Here is a 27,850-nt window from a genome sequence, read left to right as displayed (position 1 = left end):
TTATCATATCCCTGAATTTAAAATAATGCTTGTTCTCAAGCATATACTCAAGACTTCTTACGATTTCGATCGCTTTTAAGAATTTCCTAGACCTCTTAGAGTGCCTCACCCAGTTTGCTAGACTAGATTTTTTTTTCTTTTTAGTTTTATTCCTTCTTTCTATAAATTTACTTCTAGCCTTGAGAAGCTGCAAGCATATTCTTCAAAAATCCTTTACTCATTTCTAAGACTATCTCATAATTCTAAAAATAAAGATTTAGAACGAGATAAAAAATTTTCTCCTTGCTACTTCTTGTTGTGATTTTGCACTAATCCAAGCGTCTAACCTTCATTTTGGCTTGCCCCCACGGGTGTCATGTAGACATTCAACTACGAGCCAATCGCTTTTTTTAGTCTAAACCTGTGTCGTCTTTTTGAGGCAGTGGAATTGCGATCACTTATTCTTTGCGTTGATCACGATTCTTGCCTTTGTTTTGGCCTGCCCCCACGGGTGTCATGCAGACATCCAACTACGAGCCAATCGCTTTTTTCAGTCTAAACTCGTGCCATCTTTTTTAGGCAATGGAGTTGCGATCACTTATTCTTTTCGTTGATCACGATTCTTGCCTTCGTTTTGGCCTGCCCCCATGGGTGTCATGCGGACATCCAACTACGAGCAAGTTTCCATCTCAACATCTCCTTTATTTTTTATTATAGAGGAGATTAAATATTTTTTTAAAAGCGTTCTCAAGTTTTCAAACCTTTTCCACCCCCAAATTTAGAAGGTATCAAGGTTCTTAGAAAGAAATATGCGATGGATATAGAAAGTTATTGCAAAAGAAGTTTGATGAAAAGTTTGCATGCTTGTTGAATCCTAGAAGTAACTTTAAAGGAAAAATAATCTTAAAACTTAATACTAATATCAATCTAGGCATTAGTGTTAAGGCATAATTTCATCATCGGGGTCATCAGTGACAAACAAGGCAACAAGAAAAAAAAAAGCAATCAATAGTATGCAATGATATAAACAGAAAGGAAAGGCACAAAAGATAGACAAAATTTTCAATAAATTTATATTTCATAATGCGGCAAACTGGTACAAAAAAAAAAAGAAAAAGAAACAGCATCAAGCTTAAAAAAAAGGAGATAAGGAAGGACACCGCCCCGAATTCAAGTTTCTCCTACACAGGTGAAGGGTGAAGAGGAAATGAATGGTTGCCTCGTGATTTGAGGCAACGATAGCACTGTGCACACTAATGGCGAACTGATAGAATGTCCGACAGCACGTCTTTTCACTGTCCTATGGTAGGATAATGCATCATTTCCTCTCTTGCGATGGGTTTTTGGAGATGCATTGGGATATAATTCTCCTACATCTCCAAGACTCATCACATTAAGAAACCTCAATTCCCCCCTTTCTCTAGGGTTTGAATTTACTCGACAGTCAATGATAACCAAAAACAGATGATAAACAAAGAGAGCATCAATAGTTAAACAATAAGAATAAAGGATAATAATAAAAAAAAGAAATGAAAATAAAGGATACCAAAAAAGGATACGATATGCCCCTTGAAAGATATTTCTTTATTGCGCAGGGATTTTCTTCTATCACATCATTCAGGCTTTCCTAGGTCTATGAAGGTCTTTTCGTGATCGAGATCCCCTCCATAGTAAGGCTTGATGCGTTGTAAGTTAACTTTGAAAGCGTTGGCTCCATCCCCACTGACCAATTCCATCGCTCCATGTGGATAAACTTCCTTGATGATGAATGGTCCTGACCGACGCGATTTCAGGTTACCTGGAAAAAGATACAATCTAGAATTAAACAAGAGAACTTTTTGGCCAATTTCAAAATTTTTCTTACGAATGCGTTGATCATGCCAATGCTTTGTTCACTCCTTGTACATTTTGGCGTTCTCATATGCTTGCAGTCTCCACTCATCCAATTCCAATAATTGTAGCTTCCTCACTTCTCCCGCAGCCTTCAATTCCAAGACTGGAGGTTGTTCCAAAGAGGTTTTATTCAAGCTTTTTCCTTCTTCTACAATCAATGGTTCACAAGTTTTTTGTATTATTGTCATCACATAACATGATTCGACAACAGTGAAGGTCTCTTCCTTTCGTCCTAATTCTTCATCTGTTCCCCAATCAAAATTGCAGGGCCATTCCTCATCCGAATCACATGAGCGTGCTTCGTCCAAATAGTTCATTGCCTTAATGATATTGAACTTCAACTTTTGGCCATTGACGCACATTGCAATTTCTCCTTTATGCACGTCGATTTGAGCTTTCTTGTAGAGAGAAATGGTCTTCCCAAGATAATAGGAACATTTTTATCTGCCTCATAGACAAGTATGATGAAGTCCGTAGGAAGGATGAATTTATCACCCTTTACCAACACATCCTCTAATTTCCCATCCAGATGCATCAACGACCGATCTGCTAACTTGAGGGTTACTGATGTGGGAGTGAGCTTTCTAATCTCCAATTGTTTGAAAATTGACAAGATCATCTGATTTATGTTTACCCCTAGATCGCATAGTGCATGCCCAATATAAATTCATCCGATTGAGCAGGTGATGACATGCAGAAATGCATGTCATCTTAGGCCTTTTATTTAGAATTATGAGGGCTATTAAGCAGAATATGCGACAATTATGTTACGAATTCATGAGAAAATGAGCTTGCAGTGTTCAACATTAAGAATCTCGACTAACTCATTATTATGCGTTATTATGCATTCAATTGCCTATTTTTATAGCTAACGCAGGAAGTGGACGCAAACGCGGAAGCCGAACTACTGCATAGATGATCGCATGCAAAGAAACTCTCCATCACAAAGACGAACGCATTCGATCAACGCATGGGTGTTGCGGTAATCAGCTGCATGTGTCCATCGCATAGGAGTTGTGATCATCAAGCGATTGCGGTCATCGTGTAGAAGTTGCAGTATTAAGCGAATGCGGTCACTACACAATTGCAGCTGCACAATAACGCATAATAGAGGGATCAACGCAAGGTTGGTGGAATGAACACATCAACACATATCTCGGGAAAACCAAAAGATAATGTTGACATTTCACCTACCACGCCGTTAGCAGTAAAGATTCATAAAGGACTAACGCGCCGCGAATATCAAAATCAGACTAGTCTATTAATGCTGTCGGCGATCCAAGCTCTATATATAGAAGCCGATGAGTAGAAGTTTAAATCATCCAAGGTTTTCGCCTGAGGTTCGCCTTAGGGCGGATCCTTGCAATCCAGACAAATGCTTGAGAATAAGCTTGAGAGTTCTTCACCTCCTTCATCCATTCTGAGTGACGACCGGAGCCTTCGCTGGAGCTAAATCTCGAGAGAGTCAGCTCCACCGCCCATCCATGGCACCACCGACAGCCTTGTCACACATCTGCTAGAAGCAAGACATTGCTTCCAGTTGGTCCTTTCATGTTCTATTCTTTTCTCATATAGTATTGTATTACATTTTGGAATTAAAGAATTAATACATTATGTGTTCAATGCATTTCTGTGTTTCCTTCGATTCCATCTCCATCTTCTTTACTTAGCATCCTTAACTTTCATTGCATCACTTAGTGAGATTGCCAGAGTATCGCATACTTAGTCATGTAGATTAGAGATATGAAGCATGTAGCGAACCACCGAGAGGTATGCGTTGCGTGAGTGTGTGAGAAAACCTTATTTGCTTGGCGTGAGGCTGTAGCAACGCCTGTCTATAGGCGGACGCAACGCTTGTCTATGAGTAAAGTCAGCAACAACTAACTACTCGGGAGGGTAAGTGGTTTGTCGCATTAAGTAGTATAAGCTATTGTTCACTAGAGATAGGAATAATCTTGCGTCAGCCAAGTTTATGTGGTTACCTTATCTTATGTATGCATCCATCACACCTTTAGAGCTACTTGAGAGAGAGTCTAAAGAAAGAACCTAAGACTTGAGAGAGTTAGGCTAGAATCGATGCTCGAAAGGGCTAGATTAGGTTTGCATAAACAAGAATGAAGACTTAGGAATAAGCTCCATTTGCCATCACACAGCGTATGCACCCTATGGAGAGGACAATGACTGCGTCCAAGAAGTAGGATGGTGGCGGTATGTGGTCATTTCGACCCTTTTGCATACACATCGCATACGTACTAGATTTAGGCTTTTAATATGTGTAGCATGATTGCATAGCTTGTGTTGACTGAGTTTGCCCTTGCGGTCACTCTTAAGGGTCGCAATGAAGACATCTTCACCTTTTATCTATTTTTTCATCCATTTACTTCCCATCATTAGTTATCGTGTCTCTACCTCTCATTCATGCTTCTCATTGTGTTGTCTGTTAGTTAGGAGTAGGAGTAATGTTAGCATAAAAACCCCTCCATCATTCTTTTATTCAACCACCGCATACACATTACCGCATATGTCTAGCTACAAGTCCCTGAGTTCGACCTCGGATCACCCGAGAAACTTGCGTTCACATTATACTTGGCGTGAACGCAAGAAAACTTGTGACAGGAACGCATGGTCATCGCATACATTCGTTAACGCATAGTTCTTTCCAACACATGACCACCGATGCATGTTAATCAACGCATACATTAAGAGCATGCATCGCATATTGCGTCCACGTAATTTTAGTCGTCAAGTAATTGATAAATAATTTTTTGTCATCAAGTTTTTGGTGCCATTACTGGGGACTTCGGCAATTCAGTGTGCTAACGGTAATTTTTCTGATTTCTTTGCAGCTCTCAATCTCTAGCGAATTACAACCTAGAGATTGAGAGGATGTTCCAACGAAGATTGAGAGACAGCCGCCAACAACAACCAGATAAAGATGATATGGCGGAGCAGCCTGGAAACAAAGCACCAAACGAAAACAATGTCATGACGAATCTAATCCTACTGGCAAACGATCGCAATAGGCCCATTCGGGACTATGCATCGCCAAACCTCTACGATTTCTCGCCAGGAATCATGAGGCCTGCCCTTGATGGATCCCGATTCGAAATGAAACCAGTAATGCTGTAGATGATCCATACTGCAGGACAATTTAAAGGAAGGTGTGGCGAGGACCCGCACGCCCACCTCCGGAGCTTCATAGAAATCTGCAACACTTTTGTGTTCCCGAATATCTCTACCGAAGAAGTTCGACTAACTTTGTTCCTATTTTCTTTGTGTGATCAGGCACGGAAATGGGCGTACTCTCTCGAATCGGGGGAGATCACTTCCTGGGAACAGGTCGTAGAGAAGTTTATGAACAAATATTTTCCACCTACTGAGAATTCCAGAATAAGGAAATTAATAAACAATATTGAATAAGACATGGACGAATCGCTCAACGATGCTTGGGTGAGGTTTAGGAGGCTGGTAAGAGACTGTCCACATAACGGCTTACCAGACTGCTTGTAGATGGAGATTTTTTATCAACGACTGAACTCCGCTTCGTAGACCGCTGCCAATGCGGCAGCAGCTGGTGGTCTGCTTGACAAAACATATGAGGAAGCCAAAAATATACTTGATCACATTTCCAAAAATCACGAAGACTGGCGAGAAAGCGATCAAAGATTAAGAATTAAAGATAGTGACGTGAACAACGAGGCCATCATATCCTTTAAGAACCAAATGACTGTAATGATGATTTTGATACAAGGCATCGTAATTAACAGCACGGGAGCGAAAAAAGGGCAGGTCAACGCAATTGCTCAAACGACCGTAAGTTGTGTCATCTGTGGAGACGCTCATCCTATGGAAGAATGCCCAGGAAATCCGCAGTCAGTATGCTTCATAAAGAATAATCCCTATTTCGATACGTACACCCCCGAGTGGAGAAACCACCCAAATTTCGCGTGGAAAAATCAACAACAAAGCTTTCAACCAGTGGCACAAAAAGAAGGGCCACCCGGATTTTTTCACGAACCAACAGTCCACCACATAACCACACCAACAGTTCGCAAACACCACAATCTTCGTCCTTAAAGAGTTTGCTGAAGTAATATATTGAGAAGGACGAATCAGTGCTTCAGAATCAAGCAACGTCCATCCAAAATCTCAAAATTCAACTGGGACAAATTGCGGGCGAGCTAAAAAATAGACCGCGAGGAACCTTACCGAGCTTAACTGAGCTTCCTCGCAACGCTTGGGGTATAGGAAAAGAACAATGCTTAGCAGTCTCCTTGCTAAGTGACAAAATGACTGCGAAAGTAAGGGAGGAACCCATCACGACCAACTTGAATGTGGTAACAACCAAGGACCCGTTGACATATGATTCAGAAGAGCCTGAGAAGATGAACCCAGAAGTTGCATCCACCTTCAAGCCTCTAGAACACGAGATAGAAGAAGTCCATCTACCACCAGTCCGTCAAAGAGTGAAAGAGAAACAAAATTATGAAGAAAAGATTGCGACAGTGGCAGTAACGCAGAATGCTATGATCCCACAAAAAATGTGCGATCCAGGAATCTTCACGATACCATGCTCCATTGGAGGGGGTCTACAGTGGCCAAGCACTATGCGATCTTGGGGCGAGTATACATGTAATGCCGCTATCAATCTTCAAACGATTGAATATGGGCAAACTCATGCCCACGACAGAGATTCTCCTACTTGCGGCCAGATCCCGAATACATCTTGAAGAAGAGTTGAAAGATGCCGTAATCTCAATTGATAAATTTATCTTGTCGGCAGACTTCATCATTTTGGATTATAAAGCGGACGAAGATGCGTCCATCATATTGGGACGACCATTCCTTTCGACTGATTGCGCTCAAATTGATGTGCACAAGGGGGAGATTGTGATGAACATTAACGGAGAAAAGCTCCGGATTAAGGCAGTCAGGATTTTAGAGGACAGAGAAAAGAAGAAAAAGTCGCCATTGATGTAAAAAGTCCAGGTTGAACTGCAAAGTAAGCAGCCCTTGAGTCATTATGCGATTCAACCTCACCAGGGACGCAAACCTTTTGAATATCCTTTTTCTACCTCAATACTTCATGAACTTTCATCACATTGTTATTATCTGTTATCGCATTTTTACTTCTTTATACAAAAAAGAAAAAGAGAAAGAGAGCGATCGTGTTGAACGATTGCAGTAAAAGATTTTGTTAACTCTTTTTTTTTTAATATTACTTGACCCTCTCAATTTTTTTCTTGCAATGATCTAGGTGAACGATTGCGGAGGCGCTGCATGAAGACACAACTACTTTATCCCATCACCGCAATCCAAAGAAAGAAGATAGCCGCAAAGCAGGATGCGTCAACAAATAATGTGGGCGTTAGCGTAAATTTGGGGGTTGTATTTTTCCTTGACTTTATTCCAAATTCTGCACTATCGCATCGCATTTTAATCTTGAAAATTATCACCGCATACTGTTTTCCTTAGTCCCTAAGTTCGACCCTAGACTTACCAGGAAACTCTGTGGAATTTATACTAAGATTCTGCTGAGAAAACTTGTTGCTCAACGCATTTTCATCACCGCATCTCATTCCATTATTTCATCACATAAAATAACGCATCAGCAGGGTATTGTAAAACTTCCAGGATCTCTCATTTTTTTAGGAATGACAGCATTGCTGACTTGCGTTAAAGCTACCATCTTGTACTTCTCTATGCTTCTTTTCTTGGATATAATATCTTTGAAGAACTTAGCATAAATGGGCATTTTCTTTATTATCTTGACAAAAAGGATATGGATATGCAGCTGTTTCGATATTCCCAAGAAGCATTGGTATTGATTTTCATCGCTTTTCTTCTTTCTTGGTCTTTGAGAAAAAGGAGGTGGTTTCACTTCTTGTGTCGTTGATGATGTAGAAGTTGTTAAGGGTGCTTCCTCTGATTCTTGTATATCTTTAGGAAAGCCTTCTTTATACGCTTGGTTTTTATCTTGACTTTTGGATTTTTCGTGCGAGTTTCTTTTCTCAACCTCCGTTGTTATGCATTCGCTCCGTAATGTCACCGTCTGACATTGTTCCTTACCTTTGTCCCTCATGTTGTGAGGAATTCCTGTGGTGCTTGGGAGTGTTCCATATATCTCGTTCCTTAATTCATCTGATATGGCCCATTTGCATTTCAAGATTGCGAATGGAGGTTGCTTGGTTCTGAAGAACTATTTCATTTTTTTGGATATATTCCTTCAGTAATTTTTTTAGGGAAGAAGATGTGGATGCCTGAGAGGAGCTAGCTGTTTACTGAAATCTGATTGGTCTTTGTTGAAATCTTGGTGGTCCATCCTTCTGGGCATTTTGAGGGTTGATTTGTACATGTTGCTGATTACCTCCCCAAGAGAAATTGAGGTGATTTTTCCAAACAGGATTGTATTTGTTGGAAAAAGGGTTGTTCTTAATGAAATAGACAGATTGAGGATTGCACGGGCATTCCTCAAAGGAATGCGGTTCCTCGCAGAGGATGTAACTTCCATTCATTTAGGCAATCACATTCACTTGCCCGCATTTTGTACTGGATTTTGTCATGTTCATCGCCTGCAGCAAACTTGTCATTGCGATTACTTGTATTTGCAGGGGTGTGATAGTATCATTGTTCTGAGTTCTGTTAGTTCTTGAACCATATTCATTTTCTTGTCAGTCTTCATGATTCTTTGAGATCTGATCCAAAATATTTTTGGCCTCGATTAAGTTTCATCTAGAAGTCCACCTGTAGCCACAACGTTCACAACGGTCTGCGATCTTGAGTTCAAGCCATAATAAAAGATTTCCAGACGATTAGGGAGTCCATTATGCAGACAATCCCTAACCAATCTTTTGAATCTTGCCCACGCGTCATTGAGTGTTTCGGATTCCTCCTGCTAAAAGTTGTAATCAACCTTCTCCTCTTTGAATTTTTCGTTGGTGGGAAGTACTTTTTCATGAACTTCTCTACCACTTGTTCCTAAGATGTTATTTCTCTGGGTTCAAGCGAGTATGCCCATTTTCTAGCTTCATCGCATAGTGAAAATGGGAACAATGTAAGTCATATTTCCTCTGATGTTATGTTTGGAAACACGAAGTGTTACATATTTTGATAAAACTCTTCAGGTGAGCATGGGGATTTTCACCGCATCTTCCACCGAACTATCCTGCTGTCTGGATCATTTGAAGCATTACAGGCTTCATTTCGAATCTTGTTCCATCCAAGGCTGGCCGCATGATTCCTAGAGAGAAAGCATATAAGTTGGGTGACACATAGTCCTGAATGGGTCTATTGCGATCATTGGCTAACAAAATGAGGGTGGCAAGTTCTTGATCGTGATTGTTATTTATTCGTGGTTCCTCTAGGTGGTTCTATTGTTTGGCCATCCTACAAGCTCTGTTTTGTCGCCTTCTTCTGTTGGCTCTTTGTCTTCTTCGAAAAGTTCTCTATATTTCTGGGTCGTAAACGAGCTCAAGATTACTTCCTGTGTTCATAAAACATTTTGCGCCTTTTTCGAAGTCAAGGTACAATACTCCAGAAAGTTGAGGTCTGTAAAGATCAATAAAAATAGCTTTAGCACACTTAGTTACGGCAGTCCACGGCAACGCCAAAAACTTGATGCATTCTATACATACGATGAAATAATAATGCTTATGAGATTTAACGCTTGGTTTTATCTAGTCAAACCCAAACGTAAATTTAACCAGAATTCTTAGTGAGTCCAGGGTTGAATGCAGGGATTACTTGTAAGCATGCGATGAAACTAAAAATATGATCTTAATTCAAGTTAAAATGTTCAAGGGTTGATTGAATAAGCTAACTTAAACCTAAATATGCGATGGGAATTATGTTTAAATGAAGCAGTGTAAGTTGGATAACAGTTATGCGATAAAAAGGTTGAGAAGGATTTTTACTAACTCTTTCTAAACAACTAGATGCATTATGTGATCAAGTTATACACTCAATGTTACGACCAACACTTCTCAGTGTTCTTTGCCACATTATCTTATCTCTAAGATGCATGCTATTTCTAAGGAACATTTTTTCTTGTTTTATGAGGTTGTAATCTAAATTCTTTCAAACTTAGATTAAATTTACTTAGAACAATTTCTCAATCGATTCAAGCAACAAATATAAGCATGCACAAAACAAGTTGATCGCATGACTCCTTCATTTATTTAGTCGTGTTAGCTACAATCTTCTCAACCTATGAGGCGACTTAGCTACGCATGATGTTGGTGAAAAAGACAAACAAGATATAAAGCATGTATTCATACTGCAAATCTGAATTTGTCAATACAAGAAATACAATACAAATACACAAAACAAAAAGAAAGGGTTAGAGAGTTAAGTCGTGGTTCACAATGTCTTGCTTCCTCCAGCTCGTTTTACAACTGCTTCACTTAGGTGATTAGACAGTATTATCCTTTTCTCTCCCTAGAATCCTAAGATTTCACTAAGGAATTTCTATGGAAAATTGGTAGGGATTTCTAGCAGAATCCCTTCTCAGGGTATTCCTCTCGTCTCCCCCGATGTATATTCTGCATGGCATTTGCATGGGTATTTATAGGCGTTCGTGAGCACTTCTTTTCTCTAACTCATGATTGCATTGATGTGGTGCATTAAATTTCATACCCTGTCGTGCAGTCTGCAACGTGTCAGAGGTTCATTGAATCCTCAACAAAGTTTTCTTATTAGCCACCAACGCAACTTGTGATGCGACACCCACTGCCCATGTCATGTCATGCCTCAATGCTTGTAGCTTATGCAATCATCTTTCCTTTTCTTCTTGGGCAATTCTTGCTTGATCGCATCAGTGGGTATGCAACATGCGATCGCATGTTCATCATACTACTAAAGGATATTCTGCATAGAAGTAGCGAAATTAATCCAAAATTTAAATATGTTATGCGTTAAAAGTATGTGATCGCATGCTTCGTTTTTCATATAGATTTATTGATAGAAATTATCTAAATTTTATGTCTTTGCCTTATTATTTTAAATGAAAGAGATACAGTAACTTGTATTTCTATAAGTTATCAGATAAGTTCTCCTATAGCATTGAATTTATTTGCAACCTCTTTAATTTGAGCTAAATATTGACTAATAGAGAGACCATCTTTTTTAATCTTATGTAATTGAGCTTTTAAACCCATTATGCGAGCAATGGCTTTAGAATCATAAGATCTACGTAAAGAATTCCATATACCAACAGTAGAATCTAGACTAACAATCTCTCTCATCTTCTTTTCAGACAACGAGGAATATATCCAACACATAATAAAACTATTGTACCTTTCCCATGTGTGAAAATCTAGATTCAAATGCATATTATAAGCATCAAGAAATTTGGGAGGTATAGTAAAAGTACTATTGAGAAAACCTTCAAGACCATTTGCTTGAACCGCAATCAACAACTACTTCTTCTAAAAGAGAAAATTATTATCATTCAGCTTCACAATTAGGGGTTGAGGTAAGGAGGGGTGGGGATTTGGGGCAAACAGGTGTAGAAAAATATTAGGGGCTAAAGGGAAATTTAGAAAGTTAGGTCTGGGAACAAACTGAGGAGGATAGAAACTGGAGTTATAAGGATAATGTTGCTATTGATTTTGAAAATTCAATGGTTGATTAAAGCCAAGTTGGCTCGGATAAGAAGTGAGATAAAGATTTTGAGGTCAATTTAAGGGAGATTGTATGCGAACTTGAGGATTAGGATAAGGAATAATCGGAGAAGTTCGTACTTAAGTTATCTGAGGTCTTGGGAAAGGTGAAAAAGTGTTGATACCAGGAGTAGTTAATGGGGTAGAGGGGGTGACGACTTAGTCATTACTCTTTGAGGACGATGATGAGCCCTCACCATGATTCATTAAAGCAAAAAAATGAGCTTTTAGAGCTCTGATAACATAAACGATTACGAGAATAGAGAAGATGAAGGAGAAGATAGAAAATCAACCTCATATGATTTTTCATTAAGGCAAGACACAACATATAAAGACCTAGAAGAGTACATGTGTAATAGCCTTATTAAGAAGTAACATAATGGAAAATACATGAAATTGGAGAAAAGACACATAAGAAACTTATGATAAATGACATTCTACACTTTGAACAAGATGATTTTCTCTATAACATGAGTTTTAGGGTAACGTACTTGATCTATGATATCAATCTTAGTAAGGGATTATGCTTTTCTTCTCTTGACTTTCCTTTAGAACTGGATTTAGATTAATAAATGACTACTTGATGAGGTAGAGAGAAGACCAATCATTAAAGTTTTATCTCAATTATACACTTCCCATCAATGTGTTTAATTAGGAAATTAATTACTTTTAACTTAATTAACCTTGTAAAATAATGGGTATAAAATATTAAAGAGAAAATAATGCACATATATGTCACGTTAATGATAATGTTAAATTTAAACTAAATCTAACACACCCTTGATAGAATCCTCATTATAGTTAGTCATGTCACACCTTATCAAATGAAAATCAACATTGAGTTTCTCATTCACCAACGAAGTTCTTTTCTCATCCTTGAGTTGCTCTTTCAAATTTGAGATAGGAAACTATTCCTTGTCCGAAATGCTCTGACCTCGAGGTCGATAGCGCAAGCACTATACCAATTGAGCTACGTTCTTGTTGGTATCGTAATGTTACTTGGAACCCCTATTTGTTAATGTGTTTACTCTTTTATATCCACCATATCTCTCCCTTTACTATTTTACCTAAACACAAACTATTATAACCTATAGACTATAATAATCAACTTGACGCCTTAAAACATCTATGAATATGTCCCTTTTAAAAATTGCACATATCAAACAAACACCAACTCGAAAATTTATTGATCAAATGAAAAAAAGGGTTAGAGGGGTGTGATCCATCATCCATCCGGCCAAAAAATTGGCCCGGCAGCAAAGCCACTCTTGACCCTCCCTCCCAAGCTTTGCAAACCCATCTCGGGGAAAAAGAGAACCACGTCGAGAAGAAAAGGATAATTTCAATTTAAAAGTAACCAATTTTTTTGTTCTATTCTTCGTTTCCTCTTCGAATTATTGCTTTCAGGCACTTCTTAAATCTCCCAGATAAAGATTTCCCCGTCTTCTTTCCTTCCTCCAATTTCCCATTTCTTTCTGTATTCCATTTCCCCCTTTTTCTCAATTCTTCTTCTGTCATCCTCTGAAAATCGATCTCTCCCCCTCTTTTCAAAACCTAGGGTTTCATCGGAAGGGTTCGTCCATCCAATTAAGATTAAGGGTTTTCTGGGATCCGATCTTTGGAAGCCATGAGTGCGCAGAAGAAGAGGAATTTCCAGATAGAGGCCTTTAAACACCGGGTCGTGGTGGATCCGAAATATGCTGAGAAGACGTGGAAGATTTTGGAACATGCAATTCATGAGATTTACAATCATAACGCTAGCGGGCTTAGCTTTGAAGAGCTTTACAGGTTGCTTCCGCTCCTTTTCATTTCACTGGTATACTACCATGTTATTTCCTTCTCTCTTTCCTGCAACTATTGGATGGAACTACAGATTGCAACTTCCACCATGAGTTTTGTATTGAAGCAGTGGTTCTCAGATTACTTCTCTGTTGCGCCTATGTGTTTCAGAGAGTGGTTAGTGCTCTTATATCTTTGAACCATCGCTTAAAACGAGGAAAAGTTGCGACTTACATATTACCCTTCTGCTTTATGGAGTTGGGCATGATAGTCATTTGCAATTAAGTCATATGTATGTGTCCGAGATGATCTTGAATAGATCTGCTATTGGCTTGGACATTAACCAACTAAAGGGCAACAAAACAATTTAGGAGAAGTTGAATAACTTGGTTCATAGGCCATACGAAAAGTTCTTAGAGTAATAGTTGAACCAAGTGGCATAATAAGTTATTTATATAATCCTACATCCATCTAGAATGCCTTCGTTTTCTATAATCAACCACTTAACTAAAAAAAAAAGTCTCTAATTCTTATTTTCTCTCATCTCTTTTCATTGATGATTTCCACTGCGTAGGTTAATCTTAGAAAAATTAGTGCGACCACACAGTTTTATGATTGAATTTGGTATTTGGCAATCATTTTGTACAGTGCTCTATTGTCTATACACAATATTCATGCTTCAGATTTCGTGTTTCTGTGGTGTAAGTAGAAATGGGATAAGACTAAATTAGATATGACCTTTCTCTAGTACTTCTTAAATTTACTGATGGAGGATTGGATATCCTTATCAATTTATGTGATACTGAGGTAGACGTAGGTTTCATAAGGTAAATCCAAGTATAAGAGGCATGTGATTTTGAATATTATGGATTGGGCATTGCAGCAAGGCCCATTAAACCGACTAATAAGAAAACAATACATTCTTTGAAGTTCTACTCCACAAACTCAATTGGAAGCCTTTCCTTTTACTGCATAAAAATAATAAAGAAAAAAAGGTTAAAAAAAAAAAAGGTCATGTCTTGACCAACCGATTATTCCTCTTTTAGTCCTTAAAAGTTGTTCTCCACACTGTTAATTATCCCAGAAAAACCGTATCATGATTATCTAGGAACCTTCTCCAGCACAAGTGTACAACTAGGAATAAATGGGATGGTTTCTATGACTCTTAAATTTTCTTTAGCTTTAGGGTTGTGATTAGAACACTCCTTCATCGTGAGAACTCTATACCCTCACTTCTTCCTCTATGAATGGCTTAAATGTTGTATCGCTAAGTCAGCCCGATTAGATGTGCAGGGAGCTTTGTTTTCAGCATAGTAAAAATTAAAGAAATACTGTCAAAAATTAGTGCATGATTAAGTAATCTACTTTACATCCTTTTTTGGTTTATCAAACTTTTATTGGTGTGGGTGTGTATTTACTGTGAAATGAAAAGTTTGAACAAGAACTTTGAGATGAAGTTCTCACCATTCTCAAAATAACAATTATACTATGTATCTGCCTATTTATAGTGCATCTTGTATTAAAGATAGTATGTTGTAGATGATGGGCCTCAGATTTAGGGGTAGGTCATTAGTATACTATAATAGGCATTGGATGGCATCCGTTAGCGTATTGCCATTGTCGACTTCAGTATATTCATGTTTTTCCTTCTCCATGGTTCTATTCTTCTAAAGATTTGTGAGCATAAGCTATTCAATGCCGTTGCATACTAGCATCTATAAGAGACATTGGATGCCACATCTGAAACACTTCCAAACATTAGGCTAAGCATTGGAATTAGTTGTAGCTTGTTCCTTGTTAATGGAAAGGTCAATGACATTCTTGCATTTCACAAGTTTGTTTAATTATCTACCTTAGCTTGCTTGGGAAAATTTTTGTATCTAGAGATTTATTGTAGTTTTTATGCAGTGTTGTAGTTTCATAACTTCCATTCCTCCAGATAAAATCAGTACTCAAAAGATTGCTCATGGAGCAAAGTCATCTAAACAGGAGGCTTCCGTGGTCCTATTGATGACTGGATATTGCTGTATCAAAATTGAAGTTAGTGACTCACTGACTTGGTTTGACAATTCTCCTACCAAAGCATTCTTGTGGTGTTTCAATATAGTTTCTCTCAAATCACCTTCAACTTGAACTGCATCATCCTTCAGTGCAAGTTCCCCTAATCCTGCCATGTTTGGGGCCATAATTGATGGGTCTCTTATATCAATTATATTCTGTTCCTGCAATGGATTATTTGCAAGAGGCCCAAGGAGGGCTTGAATTATTTGTTTTGGGATCGTAACTCACCGCCTTTGGAGTTTTTGGTTGAGATCGTCTGTTGTTTGTTAGGTTTGGAATATAGATGTCAGGGCTCGAATGGAGGAGGTGGTTTTGAGTTCTCCCTTCAGGGAGATGGGTAAAGTTTTGTGGCAGGTTAGCTTCTTTGTACTTTGTAGTTTTGTGGGGAATTTGGCTGGAGGAATAATAAAATCTTTAGAGAGGTGGAGGAAGTTTGGGAGGTGGCTAAGTTTAATTCTTCCTTATGGTATAAGTCACTAGGCATCTAGGCCTTTCTTTAATTATGAGCTTGGTCGTGTCCTTTTTTGTAGGTAGGGTTGAACTCCTTTTTTTTTCTGTTGACTTGTCTTTTTGTATGCCCTTGTATTCTTTAATTTTAATATATGATTCAAATAAACACACACACAGACACATATACAATTTTTTTGATCCGGATGATCAGTTATCTCCTTTGAACTAAACAGATTAATACCATTATTTCAACTTACTAGGCATGAAGAAATGGTTGTAGTAGTCACTATGATCTTTGATCTAACTACAGATTACAGTTTGTAGCTGGCATATGAACTTACAGAAAAATCACCAAGCCGTTTCAATTTTTGCCTAATTCATGGTTCATCTTGATTTCTACACATTTTGGCTCTGATTTTGAACGTTCCACTTTTGTTCTTTTTCTTTTGTTAATTGTTTTCATTTTTGTTCGTTTCTTTTTTGTTCTTTTTCCCTTGAAGGAAGTGTGTTGCTGCAAGCTACAGCAATGTAATTCCGTGCAGTGTCTATTTAAAGTGCATTAAGTTATTGTGATTATGTCTTTTGACATCGTTTGCGATGACTTGTCTCTGCATACAGGCTATTTTGTTTTTAATGTTCAATTTAGTATCAAATTGGTTCCAGTAATCATAATAATGTGGTTCCTTTCCAGTGTTCTCTTCCATAATCTTTCGATAATACTAACTTGAGAATAGCTCAACTAGTCAAAGCATATGTCCTCGATCCTAGGGGTTAGACGTTTGAATCTCCAACCCCTTATTGTTGAACTAAAGAGAAAAAAGAAAAAGAAAAGAGGTAATTGTGCAATCTTAAAAGAACGGATTGCACTAGATTTAATCCCATTTTTGTTTGTTATAATGCTCAAAAAGGGAGCAAATCTCTTGGAAAGAGAAGTTTAGAAACTTTTCTTTGGGCTAAAATGGGTGCAGAAGAAGTGTGCCACCTCACAAGTTGGAAACATCTCTTTAGAAGCATAGTGGAAGGTGGTCCCTGTCTTGACAACTGGAAGAAAATGAATATTTCTTTTGCAGCTAATTGGAGTTGGGATTTGCCTTGGAGAAAACTTGCTGGTGGAGATTAATAGCAGATGATAAGTACGAAGTTGCGCTTATCAAAATAAAATATGTGGTCGAGAGTCGTGGGTGGAGTTACCAAAGAAAAAAGAACCAGTAAAAGAATCCCATGGCAGTTTATAAACAACTACAGACAGCTTGTGAAAAAATATCTTCATTTCAAGTTGGAGATGGGAGCAATGTGAGATTTTCGGAAGTCAAATGGCTGTTGGGGAAACCCTCTTAAGGAGAGATTATCGAGAATCTACCATGAAACAGACACAAACTTGTTTAAGATTAAAGACTGCTGGAAAAGTAAGAGAACTTTCCTCATAATTACTAATATATCCCTAATAACCTTCCTATCAGGCACCTTTATGCTATTCGTCCCTGCGGCTAACACATCTATATGCTGTATGGATGTAGGATAACCGCACAGGGGCCCAAATTTGTACTTGATTGTGTTCTGATAGCTATCATCACACCCATAGATTATGTTATCAGATCTATTGCAATTGAAACATGTAAACTTTGACCAATCTAATCTTCTTTATTTTTTGCTCAATGTTATCCTAGCCATGTAATGCTCTGAGTGGAAGGTAGGAGGATGCACTCTTCTTTGTGCATTATTAATAAATTAAACTAAACTAGTTTTTGAATATGTGCTTTGCGCATCATTTATGGTTGAAATGCCGAGTGAAAGATGATGCTGAATGGATAGGAATACAACTAAGATGAAAAAAATTTCAATTGCCATCTTGTAGATCTGCTCTTTATTATTCTTCATGATCTCTGTCTCTCTTTGCATTCTGTAGTGTACATTGGATTGTTAATTCACCACTCTCTGATATTAAAACAAAAAAGGAAAAAAAAGATACAATTTTGGATCATTATTTAACGTAATGTATCATCTTCAAAGCTTCTTGCTGAAATCAAGTTATTTTGCATGTCGACGGGGCTTCAACAATTTCTGGTGGAAGCTGCACTATCAGCTAGATTGTGACTTTTTTACAGTGTTAACTACCTTCTCATACATTTTCAACTTCTTCTTCTTCGTTTTTTTTTTCTAACTTGAAAAGGCTTTTTTTACTGCTATGCGTAGTAGGAACCTGTTTATTTGATTACTTTCAAGCATTTTTTAGTGTTCCTGTCATTCATGTAAAAATATATTTTTTTCCTCTCCTGATGATCAAGCATCTTGTACATTTAGAAATGCGTACAATATGGTGCTGCACAAATTTGGGGAAAAACTCTACTCTGGGCTCGTGAACACAATGTCATTTCATCTGAAAGAAATATCTAAAGGAATTGAAGCAGCTCAAGGAGAACTTTTTTTGGTAGAATTGAACAGGAAATGGGCAGACCACAACAAGGCTTTGCAAATGATCCGAGACATATTGATGTACATGGACAGAACTTTCATCCCAAGCACTCACAAAACCCCAGTTCATGAGCTCGGTTTGAATCTATGGAGGGATGTTGTTATCCACTCTAGCAAAACCCAGACCAGGCTCCGAGATACTCTTCTTGAACTTGTGCATATGGAAAGGAGTGGTGAAGTTATAAACAGGGGTTTAATGAGGAACATTATAAAGATGCTTATGGATTTAGGCTCTTCTGTTTACCAAGAAGACTTTGAAAAGCATTTTCTTGATGTCTCTGCAGATTTTTATCGTCTCGAGTCTCAGCAATTTATTGAGTCTTGCGACTGTGGGGATTATCTGAAGAAGGCCGAGAGACGCTTGAATGAAGAAATAGAAAGGGTGTCCCATTACTTAGATGCTAGAAGTGAACCTAAGATAACCAGCGTGGTGGAAAAAGAGATGATAGAAAGTCACATGCAAAGATTAGTCCACATGGAAAACTCAGGCTTAGTAAATATGTTTGTTGATGATAAATATGAAGATTTGGGCAGAATGTATAACTTGTTTCGCCGTGTACCTAGTGGACTCTCTATAGTAAGAGATGTCATGACATCTTACATCCGTGATACAGGTAAGCAGCTGGTGACAGATCCTGATAGGATAAAGGATCCTGTGGATTACGTGCAGCGACTCCTTGATTTGAAGGATAAATATGACAAGGTTATCAGCTTGGCATTCAACAATGACAAGACATTCCAAAATGCATTGAATTCCTCGTTTGAATATTTTATCAACCTAAATGCTCGATCTCCAGAATTTATCTCTTTGTTTGTAGATGACAAGCTTCGCAGAGGATTGAGAGGGGTCAGTGAGGAAGATATAGAAATTGTGCTAGATAAGGTTATGATGCTTTTCCGTTACCTTCAAGAGAAAGATGTATTTGAGAAATATTACAAGCAACATTTGGCCAAGAGGCTTCTGTCTGGAAAAACTGTGTCTGACGATGCTGAAAGAAGTTTGATCGTTAAGCTCAAAACAGAGTGTGGGTACCAATTTACCTCTAAGTTGGAGGGTATGTTCACTGATATGAAGACGTCTCAGGATACAATGCAGGGTTTCTATGCAAGATTTGGTACTGAGTTAGGAGAAGGACCCACGCTAGTTGTGCAGGTTCTCACTACAGGTTCATGGCCAACTCAGGCCAGCACAACTTGCAATCTTCCTCCAGAAATTCTTGGGATATGTGAAAAATTTAAAAGCTACTACCTTGGGACGCATACTGGCCGAAGATTATCCTGGCAAACGAATATGGGTTCAGCCGATCTTAAAGCAACTTTTGGTAAGGGTCAGAAGCATGAGTTGAATGTTTCAACGTACCAAATGTGTGTGCTAATGCTGTTTAACAATGCTGATCGGTTGAGTTATAGAGACATTGAGCAAGCCACAGAGATTCCAGCTGTAGACTTGAAAAGATGTCTACAGTCATTAGCTTGTGTGAAAGGACGGAATGTCCTCCGGAAGGAGCCAATGAGTAAGGACATCGCTGAAGACGATGCATTTTTCTTCAACGATAAGTTCACGAGCAAGTTGTACAAGGTGAAAATCGGTACTGTGGTTGCACAGAGGGAGTCTGAGCCAGAAAACCAGGAAACGCGACAGAGGGTAGAGGAAGATCGGAAACCACAGATCGAGGCAGCTATAGTCAGAATAATGAAGGCAAGGCGAGTATTGGATCACAATAACATCGTCACTGAAGTCACGAAGCAGTTGCAGTCAAGGTTCCTTCCAAACCCTGTTGTCATTAAAAAACGAATTGAATCTCTTATTGAGAGGGAGTTTTTGGAGAGGGACAAAGAAGATAGAAAACTGTACCGTTATCTTGCCTGAACTTTGAAGAATTTATGATTGCCCTTCATGTGTCCAAAACTTTGTACTACGGGCTCATTGTTATAACTTTCATGAGTTGAAATCTTACCATTGAATTTGCTGCAGGCTTGGGTTGGTTAGATGAACTGTCATCGCTTTATTGCCCAGCTCCTTTCCCTTTACGCTCTTGATCTTATGGCTTCTTTTTGCTGATTATGCTCTACTGGTTCACTAGGATATGGATTCCAAAGTGAAAGGTAGTTTCTGAAGGTTTACGTGATATTTCCATAAAGGTCTGGAAGCGGACTCTTGTAAATTATATTTTCTTGGATTTTATGAATGATTAGATTGCCACTTGGTTTGAACTTTTGGTGCAAGCTCCTTGATTTGGTACCTTGAGTCTAAAAGTCGATGGCTATCATTGGGAGTGTTTGAGAATTGAGTGTTTTCATGTTCAAGGGTAATTTTCTCATAGCCAAAAATCCTCTTACTAAAAGCCAACTTTTCCACTAGAATTTCCATTTTTATCAAGTTTGAATTTATATTTCAATTTGTACCTTGTGTTTGGTTCTGTTGCAATGCACGCACGCGATGTCAACAAAAAGTAATTGAAGATTGTGATAATTTTCACTAATTTCAACAAAAATTAAGCTCTAATCCAACAAATGGATGAAGATTACATCTTAGAAAATTCTAAAGCTCATCAGTTCCAGGAACGCTAATATCATTATTTTGAAGTTTGGTAAATCTTAGCTTGCATTGCTACATTTGTGGGTAATCATGAATGTGCTTTTGAGGTCTGAGTTAATCCATAGTATGATTTAAATGGGAATGTAGATTTGGACAAATGATCTTTTAGGAGGTTAGGAATGTCTTTACCAAAATGTTCTCTCAATATTTAGTTGAATATCTCTCCACATCTACATTTTATTTTTGACATTGTGTTCATTAGAAGTGCTGAAATTTGTAAGTGGTTTATAAGTCAATAATGTTCAAAATGAGAGCTATCAACAATCAACTTACATAATTATTTTGTATGTGGATTTATATTTTTCGATTTGAGAGTGTAGCATTGTAGCCAAGACACGTATTCCCATCGCATAAGTTGATGTTTTGATTACCCTGCCAACTCATGCAGGTGTTTGACTACAGAAAATATTGGTTTGATTTTTTAATTTGTTATTGTGCCCATACCAAAAATACCTATCAAATAAAAGGTTTAGGTTCCATTTAGGATCGCGTTGGTAGTCGTATAAAGTAATTTTGTGAAAATCTTAAATCATTTTTATTATTTGGTAAATCAAATTATTAAATAATTTAAGAGATAACGTGTGAAAGTTAACGGTAATAGCTTTTAAATTTAGCTTTTCTAAACCTATGTTAACTTTTTTTATCTATTTAAATAAATATATTATAATAATATTTTTTCATATTAATATATATTTTTTATATATTTTTTCAAATTATAATTGATTCATTTTTAATAACAATTATTTTTCTCAATTTTTATCAAATAATTTAAACTAAAGAAATTTTTTTAAATTCAAATCATATAAAATTTTGAAAAACATATAATATAATAATTATCAATTAATTAATGTGGAAATAATTAAATTACACCAATTTAGTATTAATTTATTTAACAACGTAACTAGTTTTTCTAATTTAAAAATAAAATTTATCAATATATTTACTTCCTTCCATACCTAATTTTTAAGAAAGCAAAGTTGATAGCAATTATTTTAAAGTTATCGCAATCCCAAACGAGCCTTAGCTCAAGAAGAATAACTGTTTCTTCGAGGATGAGTACTAATAAGTCAATCAGATAATGTATTTGTTCCTTCTTGGTATTTCCCCTATATTTTGATATTCTACTTCCGCAAGATAGATATTAAAACATTATCGTTGTTTATACTCAGTATCAGTCCTTTTTAATGACCTTTGTTGAAGTTTGGTGATCTTATAGGGAAATATCACTACAAGGGGTATCTGGTTCACCAACATGAGTTGAATTGAGTTAATATGATATATCAACTCATTGTTTGGCCCATCAATTTTAAATGTTGGTGGAGTTGAGTTGGAATATTACCAACTCACCCCAACTCTCTCTTCTTCTTCAATGTTTTCAATAGTTTCATTCATCGGCCACTATCACACTCCAGGAACTAACTCTAGGCTCCGACAACTACCTCCAATGACAAGTCAATACCAGGCTTTGACAACCACCTCCAATGACATCACGCACGAAATCTGGGCTCACAGCACTCTTCTTCGATGACAATTTCGGCAACTCCAGGCTCCGACAACCTTTGCATGCCAACTCTGACAACCAATCCCGAGCTCCGGCAAACCATTTCGGTGACTCACCTCGACGACCACCTTCGCCTACCAACTCTCTAAATGACAAATTTCAAGCTCCGATAACAAACTCTGATGACCAACTCCAACAACCACTTTGTAGCTCCGAAACCGCTTTTTGACATACACACTTTGATGAAAACCCCACCTTCAATGACCACCTTTGAGTGAGCAACTCCGACGACCAACTCGAGGTTTCGACAACCACCTTCGACGATAAACTCTGACAACCAACTCTAATACCACCTTCATGCGACTAACATTCAGGCTCCGACAACCACCACCGATTACAATCTCCGGAGAAAATTATCTTCGATGATCAACTTCGACGATCACCTTCGTCTGACTAATTCCGAAATTTGAAAACCACCTCCGATGATAGACTTTGACAACCAACTCCAAAACCACCTTCATGCGACCAACTTCAGGCTCCGACAACCATCTCTTACTACAAACTCCAATGAAAGCATCTTTGATATTCAACTTCGACAACCACTTTTGAAGACTGATGACTGTTAAAGCATATTATAAGTTTATATATATATTACAATAAACGCAATATTTATATGTAAAAATTTGTAAAAGAATATTTTTATTTAATTGAATTCACATATCAAATGAGTGTTAAGAATATTTAGACGAAAATTATGTATGTAGTTGACAAGTATGTAACATATAAAAGAATATAAAATGAAAAAAAAATCCTATAATATTTTCCAGCAAATAGTGAAAAATAGAGATTTTTCTCTAATGATCCTCCAAATTTAGAGGACTTGAAAGTGAAATTGTTGAAGAAATATGGTGAAGATGATGGGAGAGATTTAATTTTAAAAAAAATCATTACAAAGTAAAAATATAGAGCAACAACAGGAAGAAGAAGATGATGATAATGAAATTCATGGAGAAAAATTAGGAATCAAGTTTTTTTTTTATTTCTTTTTGGTTTCTCACTTTATTTAACCATATTTCTACCAGAAATGTATGACGTGATCGTAAATTATAAGATTTTGCGATTTCTTCTTCCTCTAAGGAAGATACTAATCGTATGAAAAATGGAATTTCCACAATGACTGCAAACCCTTCTGATAACATTTGAGAATACAAATTTTTGTTGTACCCCAAAAATGGATTTTTGTTATAATAATTAGTGGGAAAAAAAAAAAATGATTCTGGTGGTACATTCGAGTAATTAAATGTTTTACCATTAGTAAACTGTATTTTTTGTCATAACCAGAATTTTCCAACAAAATGGATCCATTTAAAAAATGATCATGAGAAAATGCGTAAATATACTCCCGAAAGATAAGTGGGTATGGGAAGTCACGTTGTTGAGATTTCTCAAGTTCTAAATATCCTTGAAATTCCTCCATTTAAAATTTGATTTGAACTGGGGATACTATAATGGATTTATTGGGTTATCAAATGATACATAGTGCGATACAGTCAAAACAAGGTATTACAGTAAAAAAAGAATAATAATAGATACCTCGTAAATAGGTAAGACTTATCAACGGACTCTCAACCCTTTCGTTTGCCATCTAATCGGTTTATATTTTAGGATAAAAAAGATGGTTAGAAATCCTTTATTTTTTCAACCCAACCGCTCTTTTGATTTTGGAAAAAAACTCTTTATCAATATACTGCCCCTGAAAGAATACCTATGCTTAAAAAGATAAACCCTAGACTAATAATACGGTAACTCCAATGATCTAATTGTTGAATCAGTTGAGACTTATAATAATTATTCGAATAAAAAAAGGAAGTGTTTCTTACTAAATTGTTCCTTTCATTCATGTATTGGATCTCATCAAAGGAAAATAAAGCATTTAAGAAAGTGAAATTATTGTTTTTACTAAAAATTCTTATAGCTTTTTGAAATGTAATCACTATAAGAGCTACTGAAAATAATGATCCACATAAAAGAGCTGCATAACCCAATACCATCATATTTACGTGCATCATTAACGAATGAGATTGGAGAGCGGGAACTAATAGTGGGGATTGATGCATTTCAGTTAAAAAACCTGAAGTAGCAAAACCTTGGGTAAAAATAGTACTTGACGCGATTATTGCACTTACACTTAAATGGTTTTTATATTTTTTAAAATACGTAAATAGATGAATAATGGAGAAACCCCATGGGGAAGTCGGAATAGGAGAGCACTCATCTTAGGGTGGGCTTACTACTTAGATGCTTTCAGCAGTTATCCGCTCTGCACTTGGCTACCCAGCGTTTACCATGGGCACGATAACTGGTACACCAGAGGTGCGTCCTTCCCGGTCCTCTCATACTAGGGAAAGGTCCTCTCGATGCTCTAACGCCCACACTGGATATGGACCGAATTGTCTCACGACATTTTGAACCCAGCTCATGTACGGCTTTAATGGGCGAACAGCCCAACCCTTGGAACATACTACAGCCCCAGGTGGCGAAGAGCCGACATCGAGGTGCCAAACCTTCCCGTCGATGTGAGCTCTTAGGGAAGATCAGCCTGTTATCCCCAGAGTAACTTTTATCCGTTGAGATAAATATATGAATCTTTATTATCTCATAATTAATAGATTTATATGATAAAAATCATGTCTATATATTTTTTTATATTATCTTTTTTATTCGGTGATGAGTAGTCTGTTTCAAAAGAATTTTGTTTTTTGTAATCAATTAATCGGTTTTTTTTCATATGAATAACATTGGTTAAAATCTTTATTTTTACGATCTTGCTTGACTCTATTTCGCCATTTTTGGGGGAGTAATTTTGCCATCTAATCGGATCTAAATCGGAGTGATAATACCCCTTAACCAGTTTTTCCATTGATTTATCATTACAGAATTTTGAAGATTCTTTTGTTTTAAGTCGGAATGTAATACTTCGTGTGCTCCAACAACTTCAACAAAATAATCCTATATTTCATTCTTAAGAAAACGAGATGTTTCGTGATGTTGAAAGACAGGTCTTAGATAAGTTAATAATTTGTGTTTGTGATAAGTTAAAATAAATATGCTTGCAACAAGTAGATAAGTCCCAAAAGATCTTTCCATTTTTATTATTAATATTGGAAAGTGACTTTTTGATAGTTGAAATAAGTGAATTAGACTTTGATTTATTTTATCAATTCTTTCTTGATTTGCTTCATTATTGAAAATGGATTTAGTCAATTTTTTAGCGTTTCCAATAAAAATCTTATCTGATTTCATTTATTTCAATAAGAATTGAAGGTGTAAATTTTCTTGATCTAACTTTTATTTTATAAGATTTTGCAAATCAATTTAATTATGTATTCAGCGGGATATATTCTATAATAGTAATAATGATTTCGAGAAAAGAAATTAAGTAAGGGTTCATAGAATTCAAAAAAGGTTTTTAACTTAATCAACTAATGTCATCGTTTCAATGTCTCATTAAATTTTTAATAAAGAATTTCAGTTTACTATTTGATCTTCTATATATTATATATATAATATATAAAATATATAAATAAAATAAAAAAAATAACAAAAACTTTTTGGTTTATTGGGGCGATGGGGATTCAATATTTTCCATCCGAAAATCATAAAACAAAGATATGAAAAAGAAAGGTCAACCCGTGTATTTTATTTTTTCTTTGAACAAAAAAGTACCATTTTCTATTTTTTAATTGAGTAAACAAAAGATTTCTTATTTTTTTTACATACCCTAAAAAGAAAAAACACTTTCATATTCATCCGCTCAAAACATTAGGAAATTTCACTAATTGCTTTGATAAAAAAATTTAGTATTAAATTATATTTTAAAAATTATAAACGAACTTTTACTAGGCTGTTTTTTGAGTCAAACCGATTCAGATTATTCCAATCTTTAATTATTTATTTGTATTGATTTGTCCCCAAAAAACTTTGGAGCTCTTTTTCTTTACGGCGGATTTCATATTTATTATTTCATACGTATATAAGTCTTTTTATTATATTTTATATATGATATGAGACAAAAAGAAGAAATGACAAGATAATTTGTGTATACTAAATGGAGGAAATAAATAAAAATGTGGAAAACAAGACAAGGATTCTCTACAATGACACTGTAGACCAATTGAAAGGGATGTAGCGCAGCTTGGTAGCGCGTTTGTTTTGGGTACAAAATGTCAGCGGTTTCAAATCCTGTCATCTTTACCTATTACTTATCTTCTAAACAGTAACGAGGAATCAATTGAGATCCATAAAATTGAACATACATATCTCGAATCAATCTTTTTTTTTTTATTTCATTTTATGCTATTCTATATGATAATATATATATGGAAGATATATTCGGGTTGCATTTAGTCGATAGTTGGTGCTGCTGCGCTGCAGCCATTTTTTAGGTAAGAGACTATGATCCAACTATTCGCTACAACGATCTATTAGATCGTGTACTTAGGCATCATGATGCAATCATATCACATCTGAATGGTGTGTATTATATTTAGGTTTTCATAGTTTTGGTTTGTATATTCATAATGATACCATGAGTGCTTTAGGGCGTCTCAAGATATGTTTTCTGATACCGGCTATACAATTACAACCCGTCTTTGCTCAATGGATACAAAACACCCATGCTTTAGCACCTAGTATAACGGCCCCCGATGCAACAACAGGCACCAGTTTGACTTGGGGGGGGGGGGGTGAGTGATTTATGGCAGTGGGCGGCAAAATTGCTTTGTTATCTATTTCGTTAGGACCGCAGATTTTTTGGTACATCATATTCATGCATTTACGATTCATGTAATGGTATTGATACTCTTGAAGGTGTTCTATTTTCTCGGTAGCTCGCGTTTGATACCAGATAAAACAAATCTTGGTTTTCGTTTCCCTTGTGATGGACCCGGAAGAGGGGTACATGTCAAGTATCCGCTTGGGATCATGTCTTCTTAGGGCTATTTTGATGTACAATTCAATTTCGGTAGTAATATTCCATTTTCAGTTGGAAAATGCAGTTACATGTTTGGGGTAGTGTAAGTGATCAAGGGGTAGTAACTCATATACGGGAGAAACTTTGCGCAGAGTTCTATTATATTAATGGGTGGCTTCGCGATTTCTTATGGGCACAGGCATCCCAGGTAATTCAGTCTATGGTTCTTCATTATCTGCATATGGCCTATTTTTCTAGGTGCTCATTTTGTATGGGCTTTTAGTTTAATGGTTCTATTCAGGTAGACAGTTCTATGGGGCGTAGGCCTCCCAAAAGGTAACGGGGCGTGTAAAAGTTTCCTCAGGCCAGACGGAGATTGGCCTTCGAGTGCAAAGGCAGAAGGAGCTTGACTGCAAGACCCCACCGTCGAACAGGGACGAAAGTCGGCCTTAGTGATCCGACGGTGCCGAGTGGAAGGGCCGTCG

General features: G+C 36.9%; 1 protein-coding gene and 1 pseudogene across 4 annotated transcripts; both read left to right on the top strand.

Moving 5' to 3' along the window:
• The first annotated feature begins 12,759 nt into the window (after positions 1 to 12,759).
• LOC120091093 (cullin-3A-like) lies at positions 12,760 to 20,580 on the top strand. 4 transcript variants are annotated; one of them, XM_039048928.1, is made up of 2 exons: positions 12,760 to 13,319; positions 18,123 to 20,580. In XM_039048928.1, exons 1-2 carry the CDS (start codon positions 13,159 to 13,161, stop codon positions 20,161 to 20,163), a joined length of 2,202 nt encoding a protein of 733 aa, XP_038904856.1. In that variant the 5' UTR covers positions 12,760 to 13,158; the 3' UTR covers positions 20,164 to 20,580. The 4 variants fall into 4 exon arrangements, with proteins under 4 accessions (XP_038904856.1, XP_038904858.1, XP_038904859.1 ...); XM_039048930.1 differs by lacking the exon at positions 12,760 to 13,319 and adding an exon at positions 13,324 to 13,347; XM_039048931.1 differs by lacking the exon at positions 12,760 to 13,319 and adding an exon at positions 13,465 to 13,487.
• A 4,159-nt stretch (positions 20,581 to 24,739) lies between these two features.
• On the top strand, positions 24,740 to 27,670 carry LOC120090897 (annotated as a pseudogene).
• The last annotated feature ends 180 nt before the right edge of the window (positions 27,671 to 27,850 follow it).

The sequence above is a fragment of the Benincasa hispida genome, chromosome 11, assembly GCF_009727055.1.
Source record: "Benincasa hispida cultivar B227 chromosome 11, ASM972705v1, whole genome shotgun sequence".
Taxonomy (NCBI): domain Eukaryota; kingdom Viridiplantae; phylum Streptophyta; class Magnoliopsida; order Cucurbitales; family Cucurbitaceae; genus Benincasa; species Benincasa hispida.
Note: the sequence above shows the minus strand (reverse complement) of the source record. Positions and strands in the feature narration are given on the sequence as shown.